The sequence below is a fragment of the Pelodiscus sinensis genome, chromosome 5 (assembly GCF_049634645.1).
Source record: "Pelodiscus sinensis isolate JC-2024 chromosome 5, ASM4963464v1, whole genome shotgun sequence".
Lineage (NCBI taxonomy): Eukaryota > Metazoa > Chordata > Testudines > Trionychidae > Pelodiscus > Pelodiscus sinensis.
In genome coordinates, this window is record NC_134715.1 from 13,992,646 (window position 1) to 14,020,143 (window position 27,498).

A 27,498-nucleotide genomic window follows, 5' to 3' on the forward strand; every position below is an offset into this window, starting at 1 on the left:
ATACATTCTGATCCTTCCTTTCCAGTATTTTCTGGAAATGGCACACTCATCTCTGTCCTCTAGCACTTCCAGGTAAGGGAAGAGTGCAGACCTTGGGAGTCAGGCACTCACAGACCAGTCCTCACTTACAGACAGCCCTCCAACCTGGAACACATCCTCACCACCAACTATACACCCCACAACAGAAACTCTCACCCAGGAACCAATCCCTGCAACAAACCCCCTTGCCACACATCTACTCTAGTGACACCAACATAGAACCTAACATTAGCCATATCATGAAAGGCTCATGCACTTGTACATCTACAAATGTGATCTATGCCATCATGGGCCAGTAATGTGCCTCTGCCATGTACATTGGACAGACTGGATTGTCTCTGTACAACAGAATAAATGGACACAAATCAGATATCAAGATTGGTAACATATAAAAATCAGCAAGAGAACATTTTAACCCCCTGGACACAAAGTTACAGACTTGAAAGTTGACATTCTCAAGCAAAAAAACTTCAAAACCAGGCTTCAACTTGAAACTGCAGAGCTGGAATTCATATACAAATTTGACCCTATCAGAATGGGTCTGAATAGAGATTGGGAATGGCTTTCTCATTACAATAAGTAATTTTCTTTTTTGGTAGTCTGACCTTTTGATTGAATTAGCTACAGGGTGTTAGTTATTAGCTATTAGTAGCTATTAGTGTTATTAGGTAACACTCACATCTCTGTTTCCCTCCTATCTGATTCTTTTTCTTTCATTTCATTCATGTGATGAAGGAAGTTGCAACTCATGAAAGCTTATGCCATAATAAAACTGTCATTAAGGTGCTACCAGACTTCCTGTTTTTGCTGAAACAGACTAACTCTGCTATCTCTGAAAACTGTCAAGTTAAGAACACAACTTTTTTTTATAGAGAGAAGATAAGGCCTATAACGCTGGCTAAATTCTTCATAACTACTAAAGGAATTTAGGTATCCAACCTCCATAGACTTTCAATGGCAAATGGGTTTGTAATTCCATTAGGCACTTTTCAAAATTCCGCTCAGCACTACTGCTGTTACTGACCCAACAGTAAACCTTGAATTGGATATACTTTGGGCTGGTTGAGTATTTAGTTGTTGGTTTTGATTCAGGAATATCACTTTGTAAGTCTAACATTATTTCTTCTTCGAGTGATTCCGCATGTGTATGTGCATGTACATGATCACTGGAAAGCTTTTACTCTAGCAGTATCTATATAGTTGTCTATGGAACTCCCTGGTGTGGTGCTGCTACAGCGGTGTATATAATGCACAGCCAATCCCCCGCCCCTGCCCTCTCAGTTCCTTCTTACCGCTCATGATGGTCACTTGAATAGCTCCGGTCTTTTGCTTAGTAAGTGTCTCGGTACCCTAGTATTATATAGTTGTAGATAGTTTGTTCATCATTATTTAGTTTAGTGGTATATAGCTACTGGTTGTAGTTGTATTATTGAGGGTTCCCACAGAAATTTTAGCCCCTTCATCGGGGCATTCTGCGCTTCCAAGATTTCAAAGCCTGCGAGAGAAATGGCAAGCATGTGCCCAAGGGTAATCTTCATGCCGACTGCCTGAAGTGAAGGACACCAAATGGACAAGTACCCCCTGTGTAGGAGCATTCATTCACGTACCATGAAGGAGCGAGACCACCACCTCAGGTTCCTCTTAATGAGAGCAGCACTTCAGCTCTTGGCAACAGTGGTGCACAGTGCTCTGGCCTCCATGCAAGACCCAGTGCTGAGGAAGCACTTGGGCCAGAGGCACCGCTCCCCTAACCATGCAGGGCTGAGCGTGCGGCACAGCTCCCATTCCCCGGTACCGATCAAGGAAAGAAAAGTGGACAGAGGCCAGTTAAGGCACTGCACAAAGTACCAAGTGGGGCAAGCCCAGCTCAGGGGCACCCACATGCAGTACCACTACTCATGACACTGTTGACTCTGGCCCAACTGTTGAGCCCAGCGGTCCTAATCTTCTTGGGTGGAGACCACCTAGAGGAGGACATTGATCTAGCATCAATGCCAGACACTGTCACGGTCACCAGAGAGCTTATCATCATGACAACCCAATTGACATCACAGCCTGCAGCAAGGGCAGTCTCATGCCAGTCAGAAATGGCACCAGCTCAGATGCCGCATGCTTTGCAAATAAGGGCACCATGGTTGGCTCCATCATTGGAGACACCCTCATCATTGGCACCACTAGTAACCTCGATGACCACCGCGGCACCACTAACTGCAGCTTCGGTGCTTGTGACGCTGTTAGTTTTGGCACCAATGACTGCAGCACCATGGAGCGTGGCAATGCTGACAGCAACACCAATGATGGCAGAACCTCTCATGGCAGCATTGACAGCGGCATGGCCTAGAAAGCACCAGGGAAAATTACCACAATTCCAAAGGACTTGGCATTTCCCCAGCACCTTTCGGGTCAGCACCCCTTGGCCTGTCACCGAGTACTCCTAGCCTTTGTGGTGATAGAGGAGGTTCCTTGGGAGTTCAGGGGCAAGGAGTTTCTACCCCAGATTCTTCCTTATACACAAGTAAAAGGAGGCCTCAGGCCCATACTAGACTTAGAATCATAGAATCATAGGGCTGGAAGAGACCTCAGGAGGTCATCAAGTCCAGCCCCCTGCCCAAAGCAGGAACAACCCAAACTAAATCATCCCAGCCAGGGCTTTGTTAAGCCGAGACTTAAAAACCTCTAGGGATGGAGATTCCACCTCCTCCCTAGGGAGATTCCACCTCCTCCCTAGGTAACCCGTTCCAGTGCTTCACCACCCTCCTAGTGAAATAGTTTTTCACCTCCCCCACTGTAACTTGAGACCATTGCTCCTTGTTCTGCCATCTGTCACTACTGAGGAACTATTACTTGAGGAACCTCACTGCATTTATCAAGAAAATATGCTTTTATATGGTGTCTCTGGTCACCGTTATCCTGCCTAGATCCGGGGGACTAGTATGTTGCTCTCAACATGAAGGACACATATTTCCATATCTCAGTTATCCCTTCCCATAAACAGTTCCTGTGCTTTGTGGTCCAAGACCAGCATTATCAATTCCAGGTGTTGCCCTTAAGCCTCTTGACTTCCCCAAGAGTCTTTACAAAATGCATGTTGGTTGTACCTGCATTCCCGCACAAGTGCCACGTTCATATTTTCCTTTACCTGGATGATTAGTTCATCAAGACTGACTCACACACTCCGGTAACAGAACATGTGGCTTTAGCTGGAGGCTGGGCCTTATCATGAACACTTCCAAATCCACTCTAATTCCAACCCAACATACAGAGTTCATAGGAGCCTTTTGAAACACTGACAGAGTGTCATGCACTTGCAGCCCCTCAGCCTACTCATCCAGAACCTCAGCTTCCCACAGCCATGGCCAGAACGTGCCTGAGGCTGTTTAGGGCACACAACAGCATCTCTATATTTGCCTCATGCCCCTACAAGACTGATTTTCATGGGTTTACAAACCATACAAAGACCCATTGGTCAGTACAGTAAGCCTGCCATCCCATATTCTTCAAACACTCCGCAGGTGGCTACAGTGCCATGTAGTTTGTGCAGAAGTTCCCGTTTACAAACTGAGCCCCTCACAGTTGATGATGGACTTCTGCTACAACTACAGACTCAAGGTATTTGGTCCCAGGACAAGCTGTACCTGCACATAAATGTGAGGGAACAATGGGCCTTTCACCTTGCTTGCCAGATCGTAAAGAGCATTTGAGGAGCATATGCATGGAATTGTTCATGATCAACACCATTCCAATGTTCTGTGTGAACAAGCAGGATGGTGCTCACTCCTCTTACCTGTGCCAGGAAGCCCTGATGCTATTAGAATTTTGAATCCCCAATGCTATAATACCGCAAACCTCATTCCTCCCATGGATACTCAATGGGCTGGCAGACTAACTCAGTAGATCATTCTCCAAACACAAATGCTCTCTTGGGGCAGACATTCTGTTACCCATCTTTCCAGAAGTGGTAATTTCCCCTAGTAGACCTTTTCACGATGAGGGTCAATCGCAGGTGCCCAATGAAGGTCAGCCGCAAGTGCTTCTTCCTAGGCAGCAGTCCCAGCTCACTGTCAGATGCATTTCACCTCCCTATGGACACCACACTTTACGCCTTCTCACTGTTCCTTCTGATTCAGAGTCCTCCTCAAAAACAAAATGGACAGGGCCTCAGTCATCCTGATAGCATAGGTGTGGCCCAGACACCATTGGTTTGCCCTGTTGATGAGCCTCTCCATAGCCATTCCTGTAACCCTTCCTCTCTGCGGGAACCTCATCACTCAGGAGTATGGCAGGCTCCATCACCCCAACCTGGAGTCCTTCCACCTCAAATCATGAATGCTCCATGGTTGAACCCCACTGAGCTGGGCTGCTTCAGTCCAGTCCATAGGGTCCTCATGGGAAGCAGAAAGCCACCTACTATACTTTGTACCAATCCAAATGAAAACTGTTCTCTTTTCTCTCCTCGTCACAAGGGCCTCTAGCCCCCAAGGGTCCTCCATATCCATAGTCCTAGGCTACCTTCTGCAGTTAAAGTAGCAAGGGCTGGCACTGTCTTCTATAAGGGTATCTCTACAGTAGCCCCCTAGTTCAAACTAAGGTGGCTAATGTAGGCATTCAAACTTGCAAATGAAGCCCGGGATTTAAATATCCCGGGCTTCATTTGCATGTTCCCAGGCAGGTGCCATTTTTAAATCCCCTTAGTTCGAACTGACTGCCCGCGGCTACACACGGCAGTCAGAAGTTAACCCGCACTAAGTCCTTCGTTCGGATTAACTGTTACTCCTCCTGCAATTAGGTGATATTTAAATCCCGGGCTTCATTTGCAAGTTTGAACGTCTACATTAGCCACCCTAATTCGAACTAGGGGGCTAGTGTAGACATACCCTAAGGGTTTCCACTCATTTTACAAAGGGAGTCATGGTAGATATGTGTTGACAGACCACAGTGGTAACCCATTTTCTAAAGGGGCTAAACAGGCTATACCCTCAGGTCAGGCAGCAATTCCCCCAGTTGGACTTGAACCTTGTGCTCACAAAACTGATGGATCCTCTTTTTGATCCTCTGGCCACCTGTCCTTTGTCATACTTGTCATGAAAGGCAGCCTTCCTGGTAGCTATACCCTCTGCCAGGAGGGTCTCAGATTTCAGGGCTCTCACCTCAGAGTGCCCTTACATTGCATTTTATAAGGCCAAAGTACATTTATGGTCGCACCCAGCCTTTTTGTCTAAGGTGGCCTCTAATTTTCACGTCAACTAGACTATCTTCCTGCTATCTTCTACCCAAAGCCTCATATCAGTGCTAGAAAGTATGTGTTGTACTCTCTGGACATTTGGTGCACCCTCGTGTTTTATACAGAACAGACAAAGCCATTTAGAAAGTAACCACAAACTCTTTATTGCACTGTCAGAGAGAATGAAAGGTCTCCCTATCTCCTCTCAGTGACTTTCCAATTGGATCACATCCTGTATCAGAACATGTTATGACTTAGTGAAGATGCCGCCTGCTCTGCTGACTGCTCTCTCTACTAAAGCCCAGACTTCCTAAGCAGCATTCCTCCAGAGTGGACACATATACTGAGTGGTAACATGGTTGTCTGTGCACACCTTCACATCTCACTATGCCATCATGCAGCATACATGAGATGACATAGCATTCAACAGGGCGGTCCTCACTTTTGCCACAAGATGGCTTCCAATCCCTCCTCCAAGGGAACAGCTGGTAAGTCACCTGTTGGAATGCACATGAGCAATCACCTAAAGAAGAAAGTTACTTACTTTTTGTAACTGTTTTTTATTCAAGATATGTTGCTCATGTCCATTCCAAATTCCACCCACATCTCCTCTGTCAGAAGGTTCCAGCAAAAAGCAACTGAGAAGGCGGGAGGTTGACAGGGTCTTATATGCACTTGCTTAATGTCCCCATGCCACGGGGCTCCACAGCTGACCCTACAGATAATGCTAAGGTAAAAACTTTCCAATGATCTTGCACATGTGTGTACACACACACACAAACACACACACACACACAGAGAGACATTGAAATGGAGATGAGAAACACATTTCAAAAAACAAGAGTTACAAAAGATAAGTAACAGTTTCTTTAAATGTATACAATTTATGTTAAAAATTCATCTGGTTAATGCAATTTGCTTTAATAAACCTTATTTCCTGACACCTGTTTGTAAAAAAACACATTATATTCTCTCAAGGCTGAAAAATAGAAATGCCTTCATAACCTATTTTTCATCTAATAGAAAAAGAAGATAACCCTGCAGAACATATCCGATGGTATAAAGCATGCATTCCAAACTGACACTAGTAAAACTTGCCAATACCTTCTTCACCTCTGCTCTTCTCAGCATAAATTCCAGCTCCAGATGAGAGCCAGACAGAGCAATCAAGACACTCAGGACATTGGTAAGGATTGTGACTTTCCTGTTTTTAGAATGATGGCTGTGTATATTTGTATGAAAATAATAGTTCCAATACTGTAGTGATTCCACTGAACCCCATACGTGTAGTTCTATATTCTAAAGAAAGTGTAGTAGGTCAGCAGTTTTTAAGCTGTGGTCCAAAGAGAGTTGGCTGGTCAACTCTTACTTCAGCCACTACATTTGTGTAACAGAACACTAAAAATACTTTCCTATTACTACTTTTTAATTGGAACAATTTCAGTAGTTACTGCAAGGGTGATGTGTGCTTGTAGATAGGAGAGGTGATCCACATGAATGCAAATGGGAGAGGAAGGAATCCATAACACCATATGTGTTAAGCTGTGGAGTGTCCAATTTATATGCTAATTAAAACATTTAGTCCATTATCAAAAAAAGTACTATGTGAGTTGGTTTCTTCAGAAAGTAGTTTCCCATTAATCTTAAAGTGAGTGGCTAAGACACAAGAAAATGATTCCTTTGTAGATTAGTATCTTAAATTGGCAGGGAAGGGAGGGGGATTAAACAATGCTCTTGTCATTGAAATAGATAAGCAGTATTTATTTGACTTTTAACTGGAACACATCTGGTTGGTCCACTGGCTTTCCAGAGATGGTTTTGTTTTTTCTTACTTTATTTTTCAGTCTGCAGAGACATCTCCTTTATACAGCCAATTGCTCTACTCCAGCTTTACAGCAGTCTGAGAACAGAATCTGGTCCCATTGCTGTATAAATTCTGATCTCTTGCTGTGGGAGTCTGGAGACTAATAGATTTATTTTGCTTGTGTGCACAAGAGCCTTCTGTGAATTCAAAGGCCTGCGACTTCACCCGTCATTTCTCAGAGGGTATGTCTATATTGCATTCCTCCTTCGAGAGAGGAACGCAAATGCAGACAAATTTAAATTGCAAATGAAGCACGGATTAGAATTTCCCATGCTTCATTTGCATAATAGCATCCGGCCGCTTTTCCAAAATACCGTATTTCGAGAAAAAAAACGCAGTCCACACGTGGTTATTTAGAAAAGAACCCCTTCCTTCGAAATAACTCTTAAACCTCATTTTTAAAGGAGTAAGGGTTATTTCGAAGGAAGAGTTTCTTTTTGAAATAACCGCTTTTTTTCTCAAAATACGGTATTTCAGAAAAGCGGCCGGACGCCATTATGCAAATGAAGCGTGGGAAATTCAAATCTGCGCTTCATTTGCAATTTCGTTTGTCTGCATTTGCATTCCTCTCTTGAAGGAGGAATGCAATGTAGATATACCCAGAAAGAAGTAAAATAAGTATCTAAGCGTGCGTTTACACAGCATCCTAAATAAGATATGTAATTTGTGCTATGCAACTTGCATACTTATTTCAAACTTATTTCGAAATAGCTTATTTTAAAATTTCGCGCATCTACACAGTGCCAAATTTTGAAATAATGCGCTATTTCAAGTTATCCCTGAACCCTCGTGGAATGAGGGTTACCGGGATGCCGAAAATAGCATGCCTGTTATTTTGAAAAATATTTCAAAATAACGGGCAGCTTGTGTAGACATGGGGTAGCTATATCGGAGGTATCCGAAAATAGCCGTGCAGTGTAGATGTACCCTAAGAGAATTCCATTTGTTCAAAAAAGAAGCTAATGTAGCAAGGAAAACATGCTTTTCTTCAGTTTCACAATGGATGCCAGTGGGTTTCTTCAAAGCTTACTGCTGTAACCAGAAACGGCTGTTTGCTATTGAAAGAGATGATTTACTGATAGATTTGAGAAGTGACACGCAAATGAGGGTGTGTAGCACACTGTGTCAGTTACTGTCTTGAGGAGGATTTCAGCTAGTTCAGGAGGTAAGCAGAATACTATAGAGTGCATGTGATTTTAATGTAAGTGCAAGATAGTGCTTTTAGAGTACACAAAACACCTTGAACAGCATTCTTGCTATGTAAGTAGAGGAAAACGATAGCTCAAATAAAGGAGTTCCATGTGTGATGACTGCCAGAAATAGAAAGCCAGATAACAAGGCCTTATAATGCATAAGAAAAGAGATTATTTATAAATCAAGACATAATGGTTTCTTTTATGTAACCTTTGTAAGAATACACTTGAATATTGAATACAGTACTGGGCACATGTTTAAAGATTAGAAATTGGAGATTCAAATTCTTGAATAAGTGCATAGAAAGACCGCACGATTATTTAAGGATTAAGTCAGTCTTACGAGGAAAGACCTCAAGGACTTGAGTATATTTAGCCTGGGGAAAAGAGAGACTGAAGACTTGATTTGAGTGTATGTAAGCATTTAAGAATCTTAGCAGGAATTTTGGAAAGTCCTATAGGGGGCTGGCAGAGCGAGAGGACATGATTTGAAGTTTGTAGCTATTTAAATAGTTATTCAAGGAAATCCACAAAAATGTGATATAAACACTAGCTGAGATCTTGGAGCAGCAGGTACCTGATCATTTAAGAAAAACAAACAAATTTGCACAGTGGTTCTCTTTAAAAACGTGCCAGTTGTGCCTTGGATAAATAAATCTTTTATGTCTATAAACTTTGAATAGAGAATGCTAATCTATTTCCACAGCTGCTTCATGGTCTGTGAATCTGTGGCATCTCAGATACCACTGTTGTGTAGTAACTTACCAAACAGATTTTAAATGGTGACCATGGTATTTAATAGTAATATTTAGTGAATGTACTATACCATTGAGAAACAAGTTTTCCTATCAAATCTCATGGAGTTGGACTAGTATAAGTTAGGTTTCTCTCTGATCTTAAACACCTTATTTCCTGTCTGTGAACTGTAGTATCATGTAAATTACAGATGGGTGAATCTTTCTTCTCAATGGAATCCAGAGCTTCCTGGTCTATAATGGGTTCTGACAAGCTGACTTTATTTAACTCTTCTCTTTCTGCCTGGCTTCCAGACCCCAGTGTTTCCCCCCTTACTGAAAGAATCCTGTTATAGGAGTCAGCATATCTGCAGAGCACTGCTGGGCTCTAAACAACACTTGTTTTCTATTCTGCGCCAAAACACTTTGGGGATTCTCTGACTGGGGATATCCCAAAGAATGAGAAACCTGATTGCAATGGCACACATCCAGAAGAGAGATGGCCAAGCCTGCTGTACCCTGCAACAGGAACTTCAGTGGTAGTGCACCTGGTTATTGGAAAATTGTAGGAGCCAGGGATTACCTGAATCATTGTGGGAGGGAGGCAAAGAGGGAAGGGGAGGGAAAGTGCCACAGCCAGTTGTTGGCAAAGAGTGAGGATTTGTTAGGACAAAGGTGAGGGATGGTGAGAAGGCTGATGATGGGGAAGATGACTGGAAGTTTTATTGGAAATTTTTCAAGATGAAAGAAACCCAAAAGGCTGTGTCTACATTGGCACCCCTTTCCGGAAAAGGGATGCTAATGTAGACTTTGGACTAGGCAAATCCGTGGGGGATTTAAATATCCCCCGCGGCATTTGCATTAACATGGCTGCCGCTTTTTTCCGGCTTGGGGAAAAGCCGGAGAAAAGCGCCAGTCTAGACGTGATTCTCCGGAAAATAAAGCCTTTTCTGGAGGATTTCTTGAAAGTAGGAATAAGAAATCCTCCGGAAAAGGCTTTATTTTCCGGAGAATCACGTCTAGACTGGCGCTTTTCTCCGGCTTTTCCCCAAGCCGGAAAAAAGCGGCAGCCATGTTAATGCAAATGCCGCGGGGGGATATTTAAATCCCCCGCGGATTTGCCTAGTCCAAAGTCTACATTAGCATCCCTTTTCCGGAAAGGGGTGCCAATGTAGACACAGCCAAAGTGTTTAATAGAGTTTTGAATAAGCATTTAAACTTATGGATACTTATGTAGGCCTTTGGGGTCATTTCACCCAATGCTGTGTTAAAGCTCTGTGGTGGCAGTGCAGATTTCAGTCTAATAATGAAATTCAGGAGAACTATTGTGTGGTTTTATGCTGTGGAATTGACTACAGTATAGACTAAGCTAATGTCAGCATGCTAGTATTAAATCCAAGTCTTTCTCCCTGAGCTAGATATTCCAGGCCCTCTTAGTCATATAGTAAGTTTACTCTCATAAGCTAAGGTTAAAAATTACCCATATGTTTAAAAAAATCATACTAAAATGTCAAATTAAAAGGAAAAGTGTACTGCGGGACTATAATGTGTGCAAATCAGTCCTTTTTCCTTGCAGAGAGAGCTTCATTTAGGAGTCTGAACCTTCACACTGAGTCTGTTAAAGGATTTAACATGGGACGTGCAATCAGTACGGGCAGTCTGGCCAGCAGCACGTTGAACAAGCTTGCCATCCGACCTTTGTCAGTTGAAGCTGAAATTCTGAAGAGACTCTCTTGTTCTGAGCTGTCACTTTTTCAGCCACTTCCTGGCTTCTCCAAAGAGAAGAATGAGAAAGCTTCATGGGAGGAAAGACCCAGGGCCATGAGCAAATCGTTTCATGATCTGAGTCAGAGCCAAGTCTCTATTTCCCCTCAGCGGAAAAATGTTATTAGCGCTGTAGATTCTTCTCAGAAAATGGAGGAACTAATAGGAAGACTCTTTCAGCAGAGGCCAAAATCTGATTCTGGGTCAGTAGCTGGAGCAATGAAACTGAACAAGTAAGAGTCACTCTCTTTCCAAAGCTTTTGATTTTTTTATGCAGTGCATTTGCATTTTTAGATCAGTTTTTATTTCTACCACGCTTATTATTTAGCCTATTATTTTTTTACATTGACTCTTCCTCTCACCTTCCTTTTCTCTCCCCATCCTGTTTAGTTCAAAATCTTTTTCAGGTTTAAGCAGAAGCCTTGAAAGAAAGAAAAATGAATCAGACTCATCATCCATTGAAGATAATGGTCAAGCTTATGTTGTAGGTCAGCATGGAAAAAGTTTTATTATTTTGTTTACCAACTAATCTCTAGAGTTTTCTCTGATATAAGGTTATAATATACAGGCGAGCAGGTTGCTTTAGTGTTCTGCTTAGAAATTGTTTGCCACTGCCTTGTGTTGCGTTTACATATTTTTGATTGTTTTTTGTTTTAAAATCAAAATATTTTAACAAACCAAAAATATCCTTCTCATAAAAGTAACAAACCTGGGTGCACATAGGTTAGGGATGTTAGCATGTACCCATTTACATGGTTAACCAATAAGCCTAGGCACAGGCAGGAGCCGGTACATGCAATAAGCCAACTTTCAAGCTTTCTGTCTGCCTGTACTGGCTCCCACAGAGCCAGCTGCTCCCTACACTGCTGCCAGAGGCAGCAGCAGGGGTGGGGGAACAAGTGAGAGCTGGGGGCACATATACAAATATTGTATAGTCCTATTAACTTGACTAGTTTTCTACACAATGAAAATTGTGTGCTATGCATGATTTTGACAACACAGGGATCAAAAGTAATATGTTAACAGGGGATAGAAAAGTTAGAATTAAAACTTTCAGATTTTTAAGTAGAAGTGGTCATGGAGTTTTTTTAATCAGAGGGGTAGCCGTGTAGTCTGAATCTGCATAAACAACGAGAAGTCCTGTGGCACTTTATAGACTAGCAGATTTATTGGAGCATAAGCTTCCGTGGACAAAGACCCACTTCATCAGATGCATTCATCTTTTCCCACGAAAGCTTATGCTCCAATAAATCTGTTAGTCCATAAGGGTATGTCTACACTAGCTCGGTAGTTCGAGCTAGGTAGGCAAATGAGGGCAACCGGAGTTGCAAATGAAGCCCGGGATTTAAATATCCCGGGCTTCATTTGCATCTTCCCAAGCGCTGCCATTTTTAAATCCCCCTTAGTCCGAACTCCGTGCCCGCAGCTACACGCGGCATGGAGTAGGTAGTTCGAATTAGGATCTTTAATTCGAACTACCGGTACTCCTCGTGGATCCTAATTCGAACTACCTACTCCGTGCTGCGTGTAGCCGCAGGCACGGAGTTTGGACTAAGGGAGATTTAAAAATGGCAGCGCCCGGGAAGATGCAAATGAAACCTGGGATATTTAAATCCCGGGCTTCATTTGCAACTCTGGTTGCCCTCATTTGCCCACCTAGCTCGAACTACCGAGCTAGTGTAGACATACCCTAAGGTGCCACAGTACTTCTCGTTGCTTATGGAGTTTTTTGGCACTCTTCTGCTGCTCTCTGTGGTACAGCAGTTTTGTGGTATTATACTCCATAGAAAATGTATTATACTTCAACTGCTTGTACATGTTGATTCCAACTAGGTGCACACACACCACATGCACAGTGGTCAGAAGGTTTTTCCCCTAGTGATATGCATAGGGTTAGCTATGGAGCCCCCTGGAATTGCACCTTCATGGTAGTATATATAGGTCCTTTCCAACCTACCACCTGTACTAGAATAGGATTGTTTTGTCTCGAAAAAATATATTTCAGAATCTAAATGTTGGGGCCTGTTTCAGATTGACCACGGTCCCTTTAAGAATCACTTTGATAAACTCTAAGGCTGTGTCTACATTGGCATGATTTTGCACAAAAACATGCTACCTGTCTACACTGGCGGGGAGTTCTTGCGCAAGAACACTGACGTTCTAATGTGTGAAATCAGTGCTTCTTGCACAAGAACTGTGATGCTCCCGCTCAGGAAAAAGCCCTCTTGCGCAACTGTTCTTGTTCAAGAGGCCGGTGTAGACAGGCAACCTAAATTTCTTGCGCAAGAAAGCCCGATGGCTAAAATGGCGATTGGAGCTTTCTTGCGCAAGAGAGCGTCTACACAGGCATGGATGCTTTTGCGCAAAAGCACATGCCAGTGTAGACGCTCTCTTGCGCAAATACTTTAACGCAAAAACTCTTGCGTTAAAAGTATTTGCGCAAAATCTTGCCAATGTAGACGTAGCCTAAGGGTATTCAAAGCTTGTAAGTATAAGCAGTAAAACTTATCAAATGACAGCAAATGCAAAGAAAGAGATTTGTATGTCTGTGTGTTAGAGTTAAGAAGCTTAGAACCTCTTCCTACAAACTTGTGCCACATACATCCCCCACTGAATTCAGTAACTCTGATTCTGCAAAGCACTTAACCTAGGCTTAATGTCATGCATGTGCTTAAGTCTTTCCTTATTAAATGAAATACACAACCACATGATTTAGTGCTTTGCTGAATGGGGCCAATATGTTGTAAAATCAGAGAACTTGTCAAATTGTGGCCTAAATTTTATATCTAAGGAAAGTTTTTACCTGGAGGAAGGAAAAAGAGTCATTTTATTTGGTTTTAAAAAAGAGATAATTGAATGGAATTATAATTCAGCTGTAAAGTGGTGAGGGAGAGAAGTAGGTAATAGAATCATAAAAATGTAGGTCTAAACGGGACCTTGAGAAGTTACTAAATTCAGCTGCCCTGGGGTGCGGGCTGGTCCATATATGGGCCTATCAAATTCAGTAGTGTCCTTTTGTCTTATAAGACAAGTCCTGTAAAATTGAGTGGTATAAAAATGAACATAAAAGGCACATTACTTTGAAGATGTCCAATCAATAAGTTTTATTATCAAATTATGACTTTTCAGTAGATACTCTACAAACAACGCAGCCCATAGTGTCCTCACCAGAAAGAGAGATTGTCTTGGTGAATTTGAAGAAAGATGAAAAACATAGCTTAGGTAAGTTACTAAAGGCCTGTAGCACTGTGAAAGACAAAACTGAAATGTGTGTGTGCATGTGCGCATGTGTGCACGTGTGTGTGAGAGAGGGACAGAGAAAAGAGAGAGAGAGAACAAACATGTTTGAGGATGTCAGCTTTGGCCAATTGAAAGGACTTTGAAAATCTCTGTACTAGTTAAATTTCATCGTTAGTTTTGTAACCTGCTAAAATAATCTCAATGTCATTCCAAATGATGTAAGTAAATATGGTTCTAAAATGGGGCTGGCAGGTTTGTGTGTGTATTTGGGTAACATGGGCAACTGTAAGAGTTTTTTTAAAAAACATAGATCATAGACTTTTTCAAAAAAGAAGGGAAAAAGTTTGTATTCATAAAAAAAGGAAAGTGATTCAAACATTAGATAGAGCTTATTGGTAGACAACATTTGAAGGTTTTCGGTGTTTTGCTACAATAAAAAGGAGTGCAGGAGTGAAGGCAGAGGGTTGGGGGGACTCAGGGCAGGCAGCGAAAGGTGCTGAAGGGAGGGCAGGGGGTGGGGGCTGAGGGCACAGGGTTTGGTGTGGGAGGTCAGGGCAGGGGATGGGGTGTAGAAATGGGGGCAGGTGTATGGACTTGGGGGGCACTGGAGTCAGGGTAAGGGGTGGGGTGAAGGTTGGGGGGCTCCAGACGGGGGCTGGGGAGTGTTGGAATGAGGGCAGAGAGTGGGGAGTTCAGAACAAAGGTTTTGGTGGGGAGACTCAAGGTAGGAAGAGGGACATAGGGGTGCAGCAATGAGGACAGGACATTGGAGGTGCAGGACTCAGGGCAGGGAGCCCAGAGCATGGGGCTTGGAGGTTAGGGGAGGCTTACTGAAGTGGCAAGGATGGTGCTGCTGTAGCAGAAGCTCCTCCCAGGGGACCAGAATTGCACTCTCCAGTTGCTGGCTCTTCTTGGGGGGGGGGGGGGCAGGGCTGCACAAGCTGGCCCAGGCTTCCAGCTTGTCTGGGGGGACAGGGCTCTTCAGGCCATCCCTAGACTCCAGCTGCCCCCTCCAGTCTGTCCAGGGGGTGGGGCTCCAGGGGCTGGCCCCAGCTTCCCTCCCCGTCCCATTCTGCAACGTGGCCAGTGGGGTAGGGCAGCACTCCAGACGTGGCCCTGGCTTACAGCTGGTCAAGGAGGCAAAGCTTTGGGGGCCAGGTCAGGTCTCCAGTGGGCCCCCTGGCCCTGCCACCTGTCCAGGCAGAAGAAGGGAAGTTAAGGGTCTGGGGGCCAAAACCCCCAGCCCTGTAGCCTGTCCAGGTGGGAGGAGTGGATGCCACCCCTCCCCCTGCAGCCTGTCTGGGGGCAGGGCAAAGAGTGGGGACTATGGCCTCCAGCAGAAATACCCGCCTTCCCTCCAGCCTTCTACTGGTCAGGAGGATGAGGCTTCAGGAGCTGTCCCCTGCCACCACCCCTCCAGCCCTGCATCCTGTCATCAGAGGGAGGGCATTTCCTGGGGGCGAGGATGAGCTGTACTTCCCAACCTCTAGGGTGATCCTAGGGATTCCAAGATGGGTGCTCCCCACCCCCATCCAGCACTGTTTCGGTCAGGAGGGCCTCTTAAGCAGTCCAGTGGACAGCTACGTGGAGCGCTGTCTGCGGCTGGGCAATCTGATGCTGGTGTGGATGCCCCCAGTGGTCACTCTGCAATATAGTTCTTGCCCATGCTTGCCGTCCCCAGTGGCCACTCTGCAGTATCGTGTTCCTCCTTTCTGCCCCCTCCCTTTCTATGTTCTGGAAAACATTCCCGTTCCAAGCACTTCCCATTTTCTTGGCACAACCAAACCTGATCTTGGTTTAAGTTAGGATAAGAGGAAGCTGCCTGCCAAATTTGGTGGTCCTAGCTCTTTCCTTTTAAGAGGAGTTCTTGAATAAACCAACTCGCAAATAGACAGATGGACTCTCATACAGATTCACAAACTCTCTAGAAGATGGATGGATGGACAGATAGATGGATAGACAGATATTCACTGCTTTCCTTTGCTATATAATTTCACCTAATTTCAATAGAGATTAATTCTTAGTTTAAAGCAGAGTAGTGGAAGACAAAAGAACTGGATTATAGTCCCTGTTCTGCTAGTGACTGACATGTGATCTTGGGTAAATTATTCCCATATGAAACGTTAGAGTAATTTTTATACATGTCCCATCTTTGCGATGTCCTTTTAAAAGTTACTCTGTAGTTCAGTGTATCACCACTGTGTAATTCCAAATGGGGAAAATTCTAAGAAACGTTATTTGTATGTGAACCTTAAACTCTCATATTGCAACAACTCTCTTAAGGACAACCTTAAAAGGTGGAAGAAGTAAGTGTGTGTGAGAGAGAGACTTGGGGGCCTTGAAAAATAAAGAAGAAAATCAAGTTTGCTCCTTCCAAGGCCTATGTGAAGAGAATTTTTGCAGTTCCCATGTGTGGATCATCAGCCTAACTGAAAGGATAGTGTTACATTTTTAACAAAGAGATTTCCTCGAAGTGTTACTCACATATTTGCGTTAAATGAACATTAATAAAATAACCAAACCCAAACATGTTAAATAGATAAAAATATTTCTAACTTGCTCATTTAATTAGACTTCCTTCAGATCTCTGATATACAGTCCTCCAGGTTTTCCAGTCATCTATAGTCTTTTATGAAACCTACTTAGGCAAGATCTGAATTTCTAGGTAAAAATCAAGCAGAAAAGAAAATATTATTGAATTAAACCCTTTAAGACTTCTTCATGTATCATAAAAATGAAAAAAAATGGGGAGGACAGCAATCTTTTCCTTTTGAAGGTCTCTTTTACATGGATTTATGTGTTACATATACTGCTAGAATAGTAATTTTTTTCTATCAAGTGGCAAAATACAAACTTTTAAATAATGAATTAATTGTTGAATGTATGTTTGTCTGTTTTAAATAGGATTTCAGATTGTTGGTGGAGAGAAGACTGGAAAACTTGATCTGGGAATTTTTATTCACTCAGTAGTTCCTGGAGGACCAGCTGACTTGGATGGGTCCTTAAAACCAGGTAAATTATGTGCTTAGAGAAAGATGTACTCCAGACACAGGACGGGGGGCCAGAAACACCTTCATTCTAGTCTTGTTTCTAATATTGACTACATCTCTGTCTGTGGAAGGTTGTAACTTAAATGTCTATGTCTCTGTTTCTCCATTGACCATACATATTGATAGTTACTTGACAAGTATTAATGACTAATTATTATTTGTTACAAAGTATCAGGCTCATAGCAAAGGTGGTGCAAAAGGTACTCACACACACACACACACACACTGCCCTCATAGTCCCCTAAATAAGCATGAGCAGCCAGGAGAAGGCAGGAGTGACATGCTGCCTGAGCCTCCCTCCCCAATTCATCTGAAAGTATTACAGTTTCATACACACATGCATCCACTGTTCAGCCCAAGTGGACTTGGATGAAGTGGTGGATATATTTGCCTGGAAGTTCCCTAGGAAACTGGACTTCAAACTGTCTTTAAAAATGGAAACTAAGTATGAACATGTCTTAGACACTGCTGTGAACTTACTGTCATGAAGAAAAGTTTGCTGTTACCTAAATCTATTTCACTACGACTAGCCTATATATAGTCTTAACTGAAAACTCTGAAGACTAAGACTGGAACATTTTGGAATATTGATTTTCACTTACAATATTAAAGCAAGATCCCAGAAGGTTATTTCCATAAAACCTTTATTACTTTATACACTTTTAGTATGTTATAACAAAATCATTTTACCAATCACTGTTTCCACTCAAATTTTTCATTAACCTTGCTTATGCACACTCATTGCATGGCTATTTTGAACTCCTTTATATTTAAAATAATTGCGGTCCACAAAAAAAGTGTGTGCACACGCACACAGAAATTCCTGCATATGGGCCTGAGTATGAAAATGAAAGGCTCTGTAGAAGTCCTAAGTAGCATGAAAATTATTACAATTTATATAAAGAAATTGTTTAACTTCACTATTTGATAGCTATTATATTTCTATTAAACAATGCAAAATCAGATTCTAGCTGAAAAAAGTGACTTATTTTTGTGACAAGTAATTCCTAAAATTGTGTTTACCTGATCTCAATATTTTCAGTGTATTTACTTAGTGTGCTTGACTGCACTGATGGTAGCAAGTTTCATTGTTTCGCAATACTCAGTTTCACCCTTTGGGTACATCTACAGATCAGCATTATTTTTAAGTAACTAACGGTATTTCAAAATAACAAAGCTTGCACTCACCCAGCAAGATGTTATTTTAAAATAATTTCAAGCTGGAGAACTTCTTGCTCTGACTCCTGTAACCTTCATTTCACGAGGAGTAAGGGAATTCAAAGAAAGAGTATTCTTCCTTCGACTTCCTGCTGTGTAGACAGCACGCAAAGCTGAATTAAGCTATTTCAACTTCAGCTATGCAATTGACGTAACTGATGTTACATATCTTAATTTGACTTTTGGCCTGCATTGTAGACATGCCCTTTGTGTTTTTTCACATAGCAATAAAGAATGTAGGAAAGTTTATAAAATAGAGAACAATGTAATTGTAATCCAACCAAAATTGTCAGGAAGACACACACAATTTTAGGACCAGAAACTAATTTAAACACATTTTTTTAAATTTATCTGGGTTTCAATTTGACAATGTTCTTTAATTTTGTTGACCAAAGATTTTGACAAATGTCAACTGCTAAGATTGAAAATGAGCATAGAGTTTCGCACGGAGATAATACCTCACAACCTTATTAAAATCTGGAGATGTAAATGCTGGATTGTTTGTATCTGAACAAATCCTCTTGTGCAGGAGACCGTCTAATATCTGTGAATAGCATGAGCTTAGAAGGTGTCAGTCATCATGCAGCATTAGAAATTCTGGAGAATGCTCCTGAAGATGTGACACTTGTTATCTCTCAGCCCAAGGACAAACTCGACAAAGGTATTTTAAAATAGTCTTACATTTATATTACAAATTCTGTTCTTTCCTTTACCATTTATTATAGGAGAGATTGATTTCTTCCCCTTCCCAAGATGTACTTCTTCTGCTCTTGCAAAGAAGCAACGAACCAAATGTCTGATTTAGCTTTTCTAAAGTCTTGTCTATACTGCAGATGGTGTGAATTAAAGAGCATACCAGAATGTTGCAATCTAATTGCCCTATGTAGACACCTAGCTCATATTATACCCATCTCACAGAGCTGGAAGGGACCTTGAGAGACTATTGAGTCCAGTCCCCTGCCCTCACAGCAGGACTAAATAGCATCCCTGACAGATTTGCCCCAGAAAAAGGGCCCCCTGAAGGACTGAACTCACAACCCTCGGTTTAGCAGGCCAACACTCAAACCACTGAGCTATCCTTTTCCTTGTCATACAATTAACCTGAGTCATCATGATTTCTGTATTTATACCAGACTAAATATTACTGGTTAATTGCTGGATTTTTATTTTTAGTGTCATCTATACATTTTGCCAATGGAACAAAGACTTATTTAAGGAGACCTTCATCAATGCAGGACAATGAGGCAGAATCATCTTCAGAGGAACACAACAGGTCACGAGATCACCAGAGGCCCATCTCGGGAAGTTCATCTGGATTGTCTGTGGGCAAATGGGACAGAAGCCTGAACTCCCAAGATTCCAGGACTGAAAGTGCCAACTTGTCTCAGAGTCAAACAAATGGCTTCTTTGGCAACCACATTGGTGACAAAGCCCATCTGGGTCTGCAACATTGTAGTGATTCTCAGTCTACCATTTCCAAACCAAATGAGAAAAAAAGGAACTCTGCAGATGGTATCCAGACAAAAGCAAAAAGGCCAGGGGTGGTGAAAACTGTGGATTACTCTGACCGAGGAGATTCTGACATGGATGAAGCAACTTATTCCAGCAGCCAGGAGCAACAGGCAGCTAAAAAGGCACAGTCCACTTCTGTTGAATGTTTTCAAACAGTTTCATATACATGGCTGACTAGCCTGCTATAGATTATTAATGTGCTGGAGGGAAAGGAAGCAGAGGGAGGGAGGGACAATCTGCAGCTTCCACTGCTAACTGCTAATGCATTTGGTACTCATGTTCAAGTACATATTTTCTAATGCTAACTCCCTTTGGTGCTTCAAATGCATTGCAGATAAGGGACTGAATAAACAGACCACTGTTTAAAATTGATCTTTTTATAGATTAGGTAGATTGATTTTTACCTGCATTAGGGGAAAGCAGTGATACTGTCTGTGGTGAACTGGTAGTCTCATAACAGAAGAGGGGTCCTTCTGGCTATGGTTTAAAAAAAAGAAAACGTATTTGTAAATTCTACATTCATTCAGTGAGCAGAGGAGACCTGATGCTCTACCTGTCTGAAAGTAAACTGACTGGGGACATTGTACATTCATTCCTAAATGTAATGGCCTTGATCTCAGTTAATGAAAATGTCCTTTGAACTTAGGGAAACTACATCACCTTACAGCTCCATCAGACAATCTTCCTCATTGTACAACGATTCTTTCATTTTAAAAGACCAATGCATACAAGTATACTGGTCTATGAAAACAGTTAGCCAATATGGGCCAAATTCATCCTAGTATTATGCACATTAAAGTACAATAAATGCATTTACAGTAGGAAAAAATTGAGCCCTATTTTATTAATCAGTACTTCCAGTTAACCCCTTTCTGCTCTGTCACACACATAAACACACAATTGAAACTAATAATTAATTTCTGCTCTAATGAGGAATCATTATTTCTTTTTGTTTTTTTTTATGTATGTGTGTAAAGGAGTCTTCCTCAGTGAATACAGCAAACAAAATGAATTCTAAAAAACTTTCTACAGCACCTCTTAAACCTGGAGATATCTTTGAGGTCCAACTAGTCAAAAAAGATAGCGGCTTGGGAATAAGTGTCACGGTACTGTTTGACAAGGTTTTTAGATGTTTTCTCTTCTTCTCCATTCCCAGAAACCTGTTAAATTGCTAATTTACAGGGAAGCTTGGTGTTTTAAATGGTGTCCAGTACCTCCTACAGATACTTTTCATCTCCCTGAAGCTGGAAAATGCAAATTATTTCCATATCTCTTTTCTTGTCGTTTCCCATGTATTATTACTACTATTAATTGGACTAACATCCTGCCTAGTAGTCCTTCTAGTGGACTAAGAGCCCCATTATGCTTGTACTATATGCACACAGAACCAAAAGACTCCAAAAGCTTACAATCCATGTGTAAGACACAACACAATAGATGTATAGAGGCAGATGGGAGAATGTAGCAAAAGAAAAATGAGCTAGTATTGATCCATATAATAGAAAGTGATATGAGTTCACTAGCAGCCTAACCATTGACAGGTAGTTTAGCAGTCATGAAAAAAGAGAGTTGTAAGGAGGAGGAGGAGATAGCTTTGTGAATGTTTATATGGAGCTCCTCTTAAGTATGAGAGGCAGCATAGAAAAAGATACAAAAATGCTTGTTTGAAAGTTTAACAAGTGGGCTGTAGAAACTGGAATAATGGGCTCATTAGAGATGATATTGAATGAGAGATAATGGACAATGAAGGGCCTTGAGGATTAAGTCAAGTAGCTTCTTTTAGGCGTTTGAAATTAAAGGGCAAATTTCGTACCTAGAGTAATACCCATTGAAGCCAATAAAGTTAAGTTTGGCCATATTTGGTCTAGCTTTATTTTTGTTTTACTGGCTTATTCGCCAGAGCCATTAGTTTCTCTGAAAATAAGTGTTGTCACTTATTAAACACTTATGTTTTCCCCCGCTGGCTGAGAATCAGAAGAGCACCAAACATTTCTGCCTAGGTAAGGAGTGGCTAGTTGTTATTTTTTTCATCCTTCTAGCAACTTGGTAAGGAGCAGTGTTCCCTCTAAGCTGTGGGGCAGCACAGCTTCACAGGTGATTAATCAGCCCTGCCCATTCAGTCAGCTCCATGCCTGGAGCCCTGAGCCTCTGACTGGGCGGGGCTGATCAATCATCTGTGAAGCGGGGCTGCCACACGGCTTAGAGGGAACACTGGTAAGGAGATATATATTTATTTTTAATTTAAAAAGTCACACCAGATAATAACTTGAGTAAATTGGTTCACATTTCATTACTAGCCTGCTTGGTAAGGTCTCTTTAAAGGCAAAATGACTAATATATCATTATATCCCCATTTGTTTTTCTGTAGGTGTCAGAAAATCTTTTTGATTCTTAGACTACATAAATTTCAGTGATTAGCCTAACCTCCGAATTCTGCAAACAATTTGAATGTCAGTAGTAGCATGCTGATAATAGTGAGGAGGTATTAGACAGAGTTCAAAAGAGAGGCCATTTTCTGTGATTAGATGTAGGCATTTTCTAAATACATTGTAGATTCAAACGCCTTCTTTCAAGTGTAGCAGATTTTAATGCATGTTACTTTGAAGATGAGGACAGCAGAATAAAGCTGTTCCCTTATTAGATCCCTTATTCAATCTTTGATTCACATTGTTAGCCATCACTGGAACAGTTTCTACTGCTTTTGGAGCAGAAATTGTGATAGTGAGTGTTATAGATCTACGAACAGTAGCTATAGGTAATGCACTCTTCTTAAACATCTTAAACAGTTGAACACATTACCAAATGGTTTCTAATTGGCAGGAAAATTAAGTAAAGGACTGTAAGGCTGAATACAGGATGCGGGGGCGGATCTGTACTACAGATCCTTTGGTCCATAGCCTGGATTATGGCTCAGTTACATATACAAACCTTGAATATAAATTGTAAATGAAAAAGTTCTCTAAATCTACAGAAATTATAGTAGTTTTCACTAGCTGATTTGCAGCCAGTTTCACTATAATGGATGAATAGAAGTGTAAATTATGCAATAGTATAATGACGATTTAGCCATTGGCATGCAGCAACCCTGCCATTCCATTGGCACTGTTGATGCTGTCAATGGTCACCAATATAAGGACTTTCCTCAGTAAGACCTAAAAAGGGGTTGCTGTGTATCACTTTCTCATTTTCTGTCTCTGTCATTTTTCACTCTTCTACTGTCAACCTCAATAATAATATTAAAACAATTGGATCTCTAGGACATACATTGAGAACATTCGTAGGCTAGCTATTGCTCCTCCTTTGAAAGTGTGTAGGATTCCCTGGAATATCATTGAACTATATGACAGGTTGAGTGCCTGGAAGTAACTTCACTTGAAACCTGAGCAGACCTTCAACCCAAATCTTTATGGCACCTCCTAGTAGGATGTTAAAAACTAGTCAACTATCCTATAAGCAAATGCTTATCAGATAGTCAGTCGACTAGTCGATTCCCACCCCCCTTGCTGCTTCTATCAGATAGAGGCAGGAAAGAGGAAGTACTTGAAAGCGGCAGCTCTGCACAGCCAAGCCCGGGATCAGGTATGTGGCACTGAGTGCATGGAGCCCAGGGTCAGCTGGGGAGTTCTCAGATGATCCAAGGTTCTGTGTAAATGTCTCGCTGGAGTCCGGGCTCAGCTGTGCGGCACTGCCCCTTTGAAACACGGAGGTGGCATTTCAAAGGGGCAGTGCTGCACAACTGAGCCGGGAATCAGCTGTGCGGTACTGCATGTGGATCCTGGGGTCAGCTGGGGACTCCCCAGCTGATTCTGGGTTCCATGGAAATGCCAGCTGACCCCAGGCTCCATGCTGTGCTGCTGCTTTGAAATGCACAAGAGCCCCCACTGGGGACTCTTGTGCATTTCAAATCTGGCACCTTCATACAGCCCCCAGTCAACGGGACTTCCCTCTGACCCTGGGCTGCACGCAGAGTTCTGCATTCCTCCTTTGAAATGTACAAGAGCCCCCGCAGAGCCTCTTGGAATTTCCATCGACTACTCGACTATCGATAGGCACTTCCACATTCCTCCTTTGAAATGTACATTGACTACTCGTCAAGTCAGTTAACCACTGGTTAACATCTTTACCTCCTAGCACAATATACTTTGCTTTCAGACAGCTTTCTGTAACCTGAGAGAGAGGAATACATTTTAGTTTCCCATTAATTTAATAAGGGAGGGACAAAACTAGGATATTGCATGTCTGCAACTTTTATTTTGGCTGTTGATGCATGTTGTGCAAAAACAATACTTAGCTTTTTCACACTCGTGAATGCAGTTCTGCTTGAGGGATATTTCTTTTGCTGGAAAGGTTTGCATTTTAGTCTAATCATTTTAGAACCTCCCCAACTGCCACATCCACCTCAACTGGTTATGATTTGCATGCATCTCAAAATATTGTTTATGCAAAATTATTTACAAGTTGGCTGCTGCTTTTACATGCTGATGAGTTGAGTGCTTCCTAAGTTCTTAAGGGTTGATTAACTTTATTATTCTAAGATCTTCTGTTTAAAGTTTTTAAAGTTTGCATTTTACCTATTCATTCTCCATTTAGGGTGGTGTAAACACCAGTGTAAGACATGGTGGCATTTATGTGAAGGCTATTATTCCTAAAGGAGCAGCTGAGGCTGATGGTAGAATTCAGAAAGGTACTTACTTTGCTGTTTCCGCAAGTTTTCTTAAATAGCAGTAGAATGAAATCCAGATAATTTAATGTAGTCTTTGGAGAGGCATTATAATCTAGGCACTGAGAACTCTAGAGGTCTACTAAATACCTCCCCTTATTTGCTTGTACTCACTTTATGGGTGTATATTGTCAATGGGAAACTACGTACTTCTCTGAGGTTTTTCTATAGCTCCCCTTTATCTTAGTCTTTACCTTATGTGGGTGTTTAATTAGTTTAGCTTTGTAAAGCACTGTGATTATTTAAGGGGTTAATACTTTCTAAGTTTATAAATTTGACAGTGGTATGCAATGAGGAGATAAGCATTGAAGACAAAGTGTGGGACTATTGCAGTATCTGCAAGAACTGCTGAAGCTGCACCAGAAAAAAAAACAACCGAAAAAATTACAAAATCTAATGCATTCTGCTGTAATGGAGCAAATTGCTTTGATTACACCCAAAAAGAGCAAAAAGAGGCTTTGTGTAAATAGTGACCTCCTCGCTTGACCTCTTAAATATTTCAGTACAGAAACCCTTGTAATAGTTCTGAATGTCTTTAAGTTAGTCTTCTTAGTGGTAGAGTCCCACATTTAGATTAAGGTTTTTTTAAAAAATAATTCTCCCCAGATTTCCCAGTGAAGCACTGCTTTGAGCATTAAAACGGTTTTAGACTTTGAGGTTGGAATTCTTTTACAAGACACTTCTAATACAAAAACCATGATTCTCCTCTCAATGGACAGGGGATTGCCTGAGTCACTGCTCTTGTTCATTGAAAAATGAATGGATCACTGTTACTTGAATTATAAGAGTGTTCTATGTGAATTATTTTTATCACATTCTTCCTTCTTCTAAATTGTGCATTGTTTGCATCTAGGTGACCGTGTGCTCTCTGTCAATGGGATTAGTTTGGAAGGTGCAACTCATAGACAAGCTGTGGAAACACTGAGAAACACTGGTCAGGTAAGCTCATCATCTCCGCCCATCTCTGGTAAATAAATTTATCATGAATAAAAGTTCAGGAAACAAAACTGACAACAGGAGCTCTCCACTGTGCACTTCCTTGCTTAGGACCGCCTTCTAATACACTTAATCATGCTGAGTAACACCTCACTCCAACATTGCTGCCATTTCAGCTAATGGCATTATTCATTGCATGAGGCAGCTGCTTCAAATTTCAAAATTTGGCCCTTAGCACATTGTGAATGGAAATGCATAGTGCACAAAAATTGCATAAAAATTAGTTATCTGAAATAGTAAATTGCTACCTATGCATATTGCAAACTGTCTTTTCCTCCAAATTCCTTTGATGCAAGACTCATCTGTGAAGTAAGTAATCAGTGGAATTTGTATTTATCTGTTATTGTTGATGTTGCCACTTTTATAGATCTTAACAAAATAATGAGCTACTTACAATAATTTATGGAGATTTGTTATGGATACAGAGAATTTGTGACTGTGAAATGTAGTTATCCAAACAGATTAGACTAGAATCTATATTGCAAAATATGTTATCTTTGTGCCTAGTGCTAACTAACTTGAATACATTGTGTGTAGGTAGTGCATCTGTCGCTGGAAAAGGGGCAGCTACCGGTGGCCAAAGTCCATGCTCCAGTTACACCGCAGTGCACGCCTCCAAATCAGGCAGGACAAAGTGAGCCCTGGAACAAACCAGAGAAGAAACTGACCCATAGCAAAGACTACAACTTTGTCACTGAAGGTCAGGTCATGAAGAAAAACCTATCTAAACTTTAGAGAATCCCCAAAACTTTCCAGATTTTGACCATCAGGTGACCCACCAGTGAAGAGACTCTCAGAAGTTAGCACTGGCAGTGACCACGTCCCAAACTTTATACATTACAGATTCTCTTTCATGTTGCTAAATGCCTTTTGAAATATTTCCTTTAATGGTGTCTATGATTTTATTTTAGCAGCCTTTTCAATAGTTTCTTCTCTGATTATTCCTTAACTTATTTAAATTTTGTCACTTTTGAAATGAAAAGCTTTGATTCCTGTAAAAGATCATGTCTAACCTCCGAAACATTCCTTCTCCTCTATACTTCTCAACTCTTTCTACAGCATAATGTTCTTACAGCCTTCCTGCATGTCCTCTGAGCCTCTCCCAGGTAATACTATTTTGGGGATTTCCTCTATTCTGTACTATGTGGACATTTCCAAGATAAGAGCAGTGGGGAATGAAACCATGAGTAATTTTTGTATGTTTTGTCTAAACCCATCATATACAGAAACACAGGGATGTTCTTACAAAACTTTTCCACATGGTAACCCTTACCCAAACTATTAATGTAATCACTGGTGGGACACAATCTGATTGTTATTTCTGAATAAGCAGCCTTCAAGGACAGAGTACTATAAGAAAAGAGAAAAGTATTCTATTATTTGTATTTATTTTGCAGACAATATATTTGAGGTAAAGTTGCTGAAGAACAGCTCAGGCCTGGGGTTCAGTTTTTGTCGTGAAGACAGCTTTACTCCAGACCAACTGGGCTCAAGCATAGTGAGGGTTAAAAAGCTCTTCCCTGGGCAGCCTGCAGCAGAAAGTGGACAAATTGAAATTGGGGATGTCATCCTGAAAGTGAACGAAGCTTCGTTAAAAGGATTATCTCAGCAGGTTAGAGCTCTCTCTGTTGTCTTACTTGTAAGTAATAGGTACCTTGCAAGTGGGACCTGTGTCTAATACAAAATCAACTGTACCTGTAGGAGGTCATCTCAGCTCTCAGAGGAACGTCCCCAGAAGTCTCTCTTCTCCTTTGCAGGCCACCACCTGGCATACTACCAGACATTGATCCTTCTCTGTTGGTAAGGTCTATGACATATGATGTTTACATTTCTCTTCATTAAGTTTTGTTTATTCAGAATACATTAACTGCATGTGTAAATGAAAAATAGAGAAGTGGTGGGGGAATAGGCAGATCATGAGAACGTGTTTGCTATGTTAAGTCACAC

General features: G+C 41.6%; 1 protein-coding gene across 15 annotated transcripts in view; it reads left to right on the forward strand.

The window, feature by feature from the left end:
- Nucleotides 1-27,498, forward strand: part of PTPN13 (protein tyrosine phosphatase non-receptor type 13) — a 238,698-nt gene that overhangs the window by 134,145 nt on the left and 77,055 nt on the right. For 11 of the 15 annotated variants that reach the window (XM_075929542.1, XM_075929544.1, XM_075929547.1 and 8 more), the window contains 13 exons: nucleotides 6,284-6,446; nucleotides 10,628-11,048; nucleotides 11,206-11,303; nucleotides 13,945-14,037; nucleotides 16,960-17,067; nucleotides 18,853-18,984; nucleotides 19,497-19,957; nucleotides 20,813-20,956; nucleotides 24,426-24,519; nucleotides 25,409-25,494; nucleotides 26,089-26,251; nucleotides 26,949-27,163; nucleotides 27,253-27,351. In XM_075929542.1, coding sequence (XP_075785657.1) covers nucleotides 6,284-6,446; nucleotides 10,628-11,048; nucleotides 11,206-11,303; nucleotides 13,945-14,037; nucleotides 16,960-17,067; nucleotides 18,853-18,984; nucleotides 19,497-19,957; nucleotides 20,813-20,956; nucleotides 24,426-24,519; nucleotides 25,409-25,494; nucleotides 26,089-26,251; nucleotides 26,949-27,163; nucleotides 27,253-27,351 — 2,277 coding nt within the window. The remainder of the gene's footprint in view (nucleotides 1-6,283; nucleotides 6,447-10,627; nucleotides 11,049-11,205; nucleotides 11,304-13,944; nucleotides 14,038-16,959; nucleotides 17,068-18,852; nucleotides 18,985-19,496; nucleotides 19,958-20,812; nucleotides 20,957-24,425; nucleotides 24,520-25,408; nucleotides 25,495-26,088; nucleotides 26,252-26,948; nucleotides 27,164-27,252; nucleotides 27,352-27,498) is intronic. The other 4 variants (XM_075929545.1, XM_075929556.1, XM_075929546.1 and 1 more) reach the window with 4 other exon arrangements.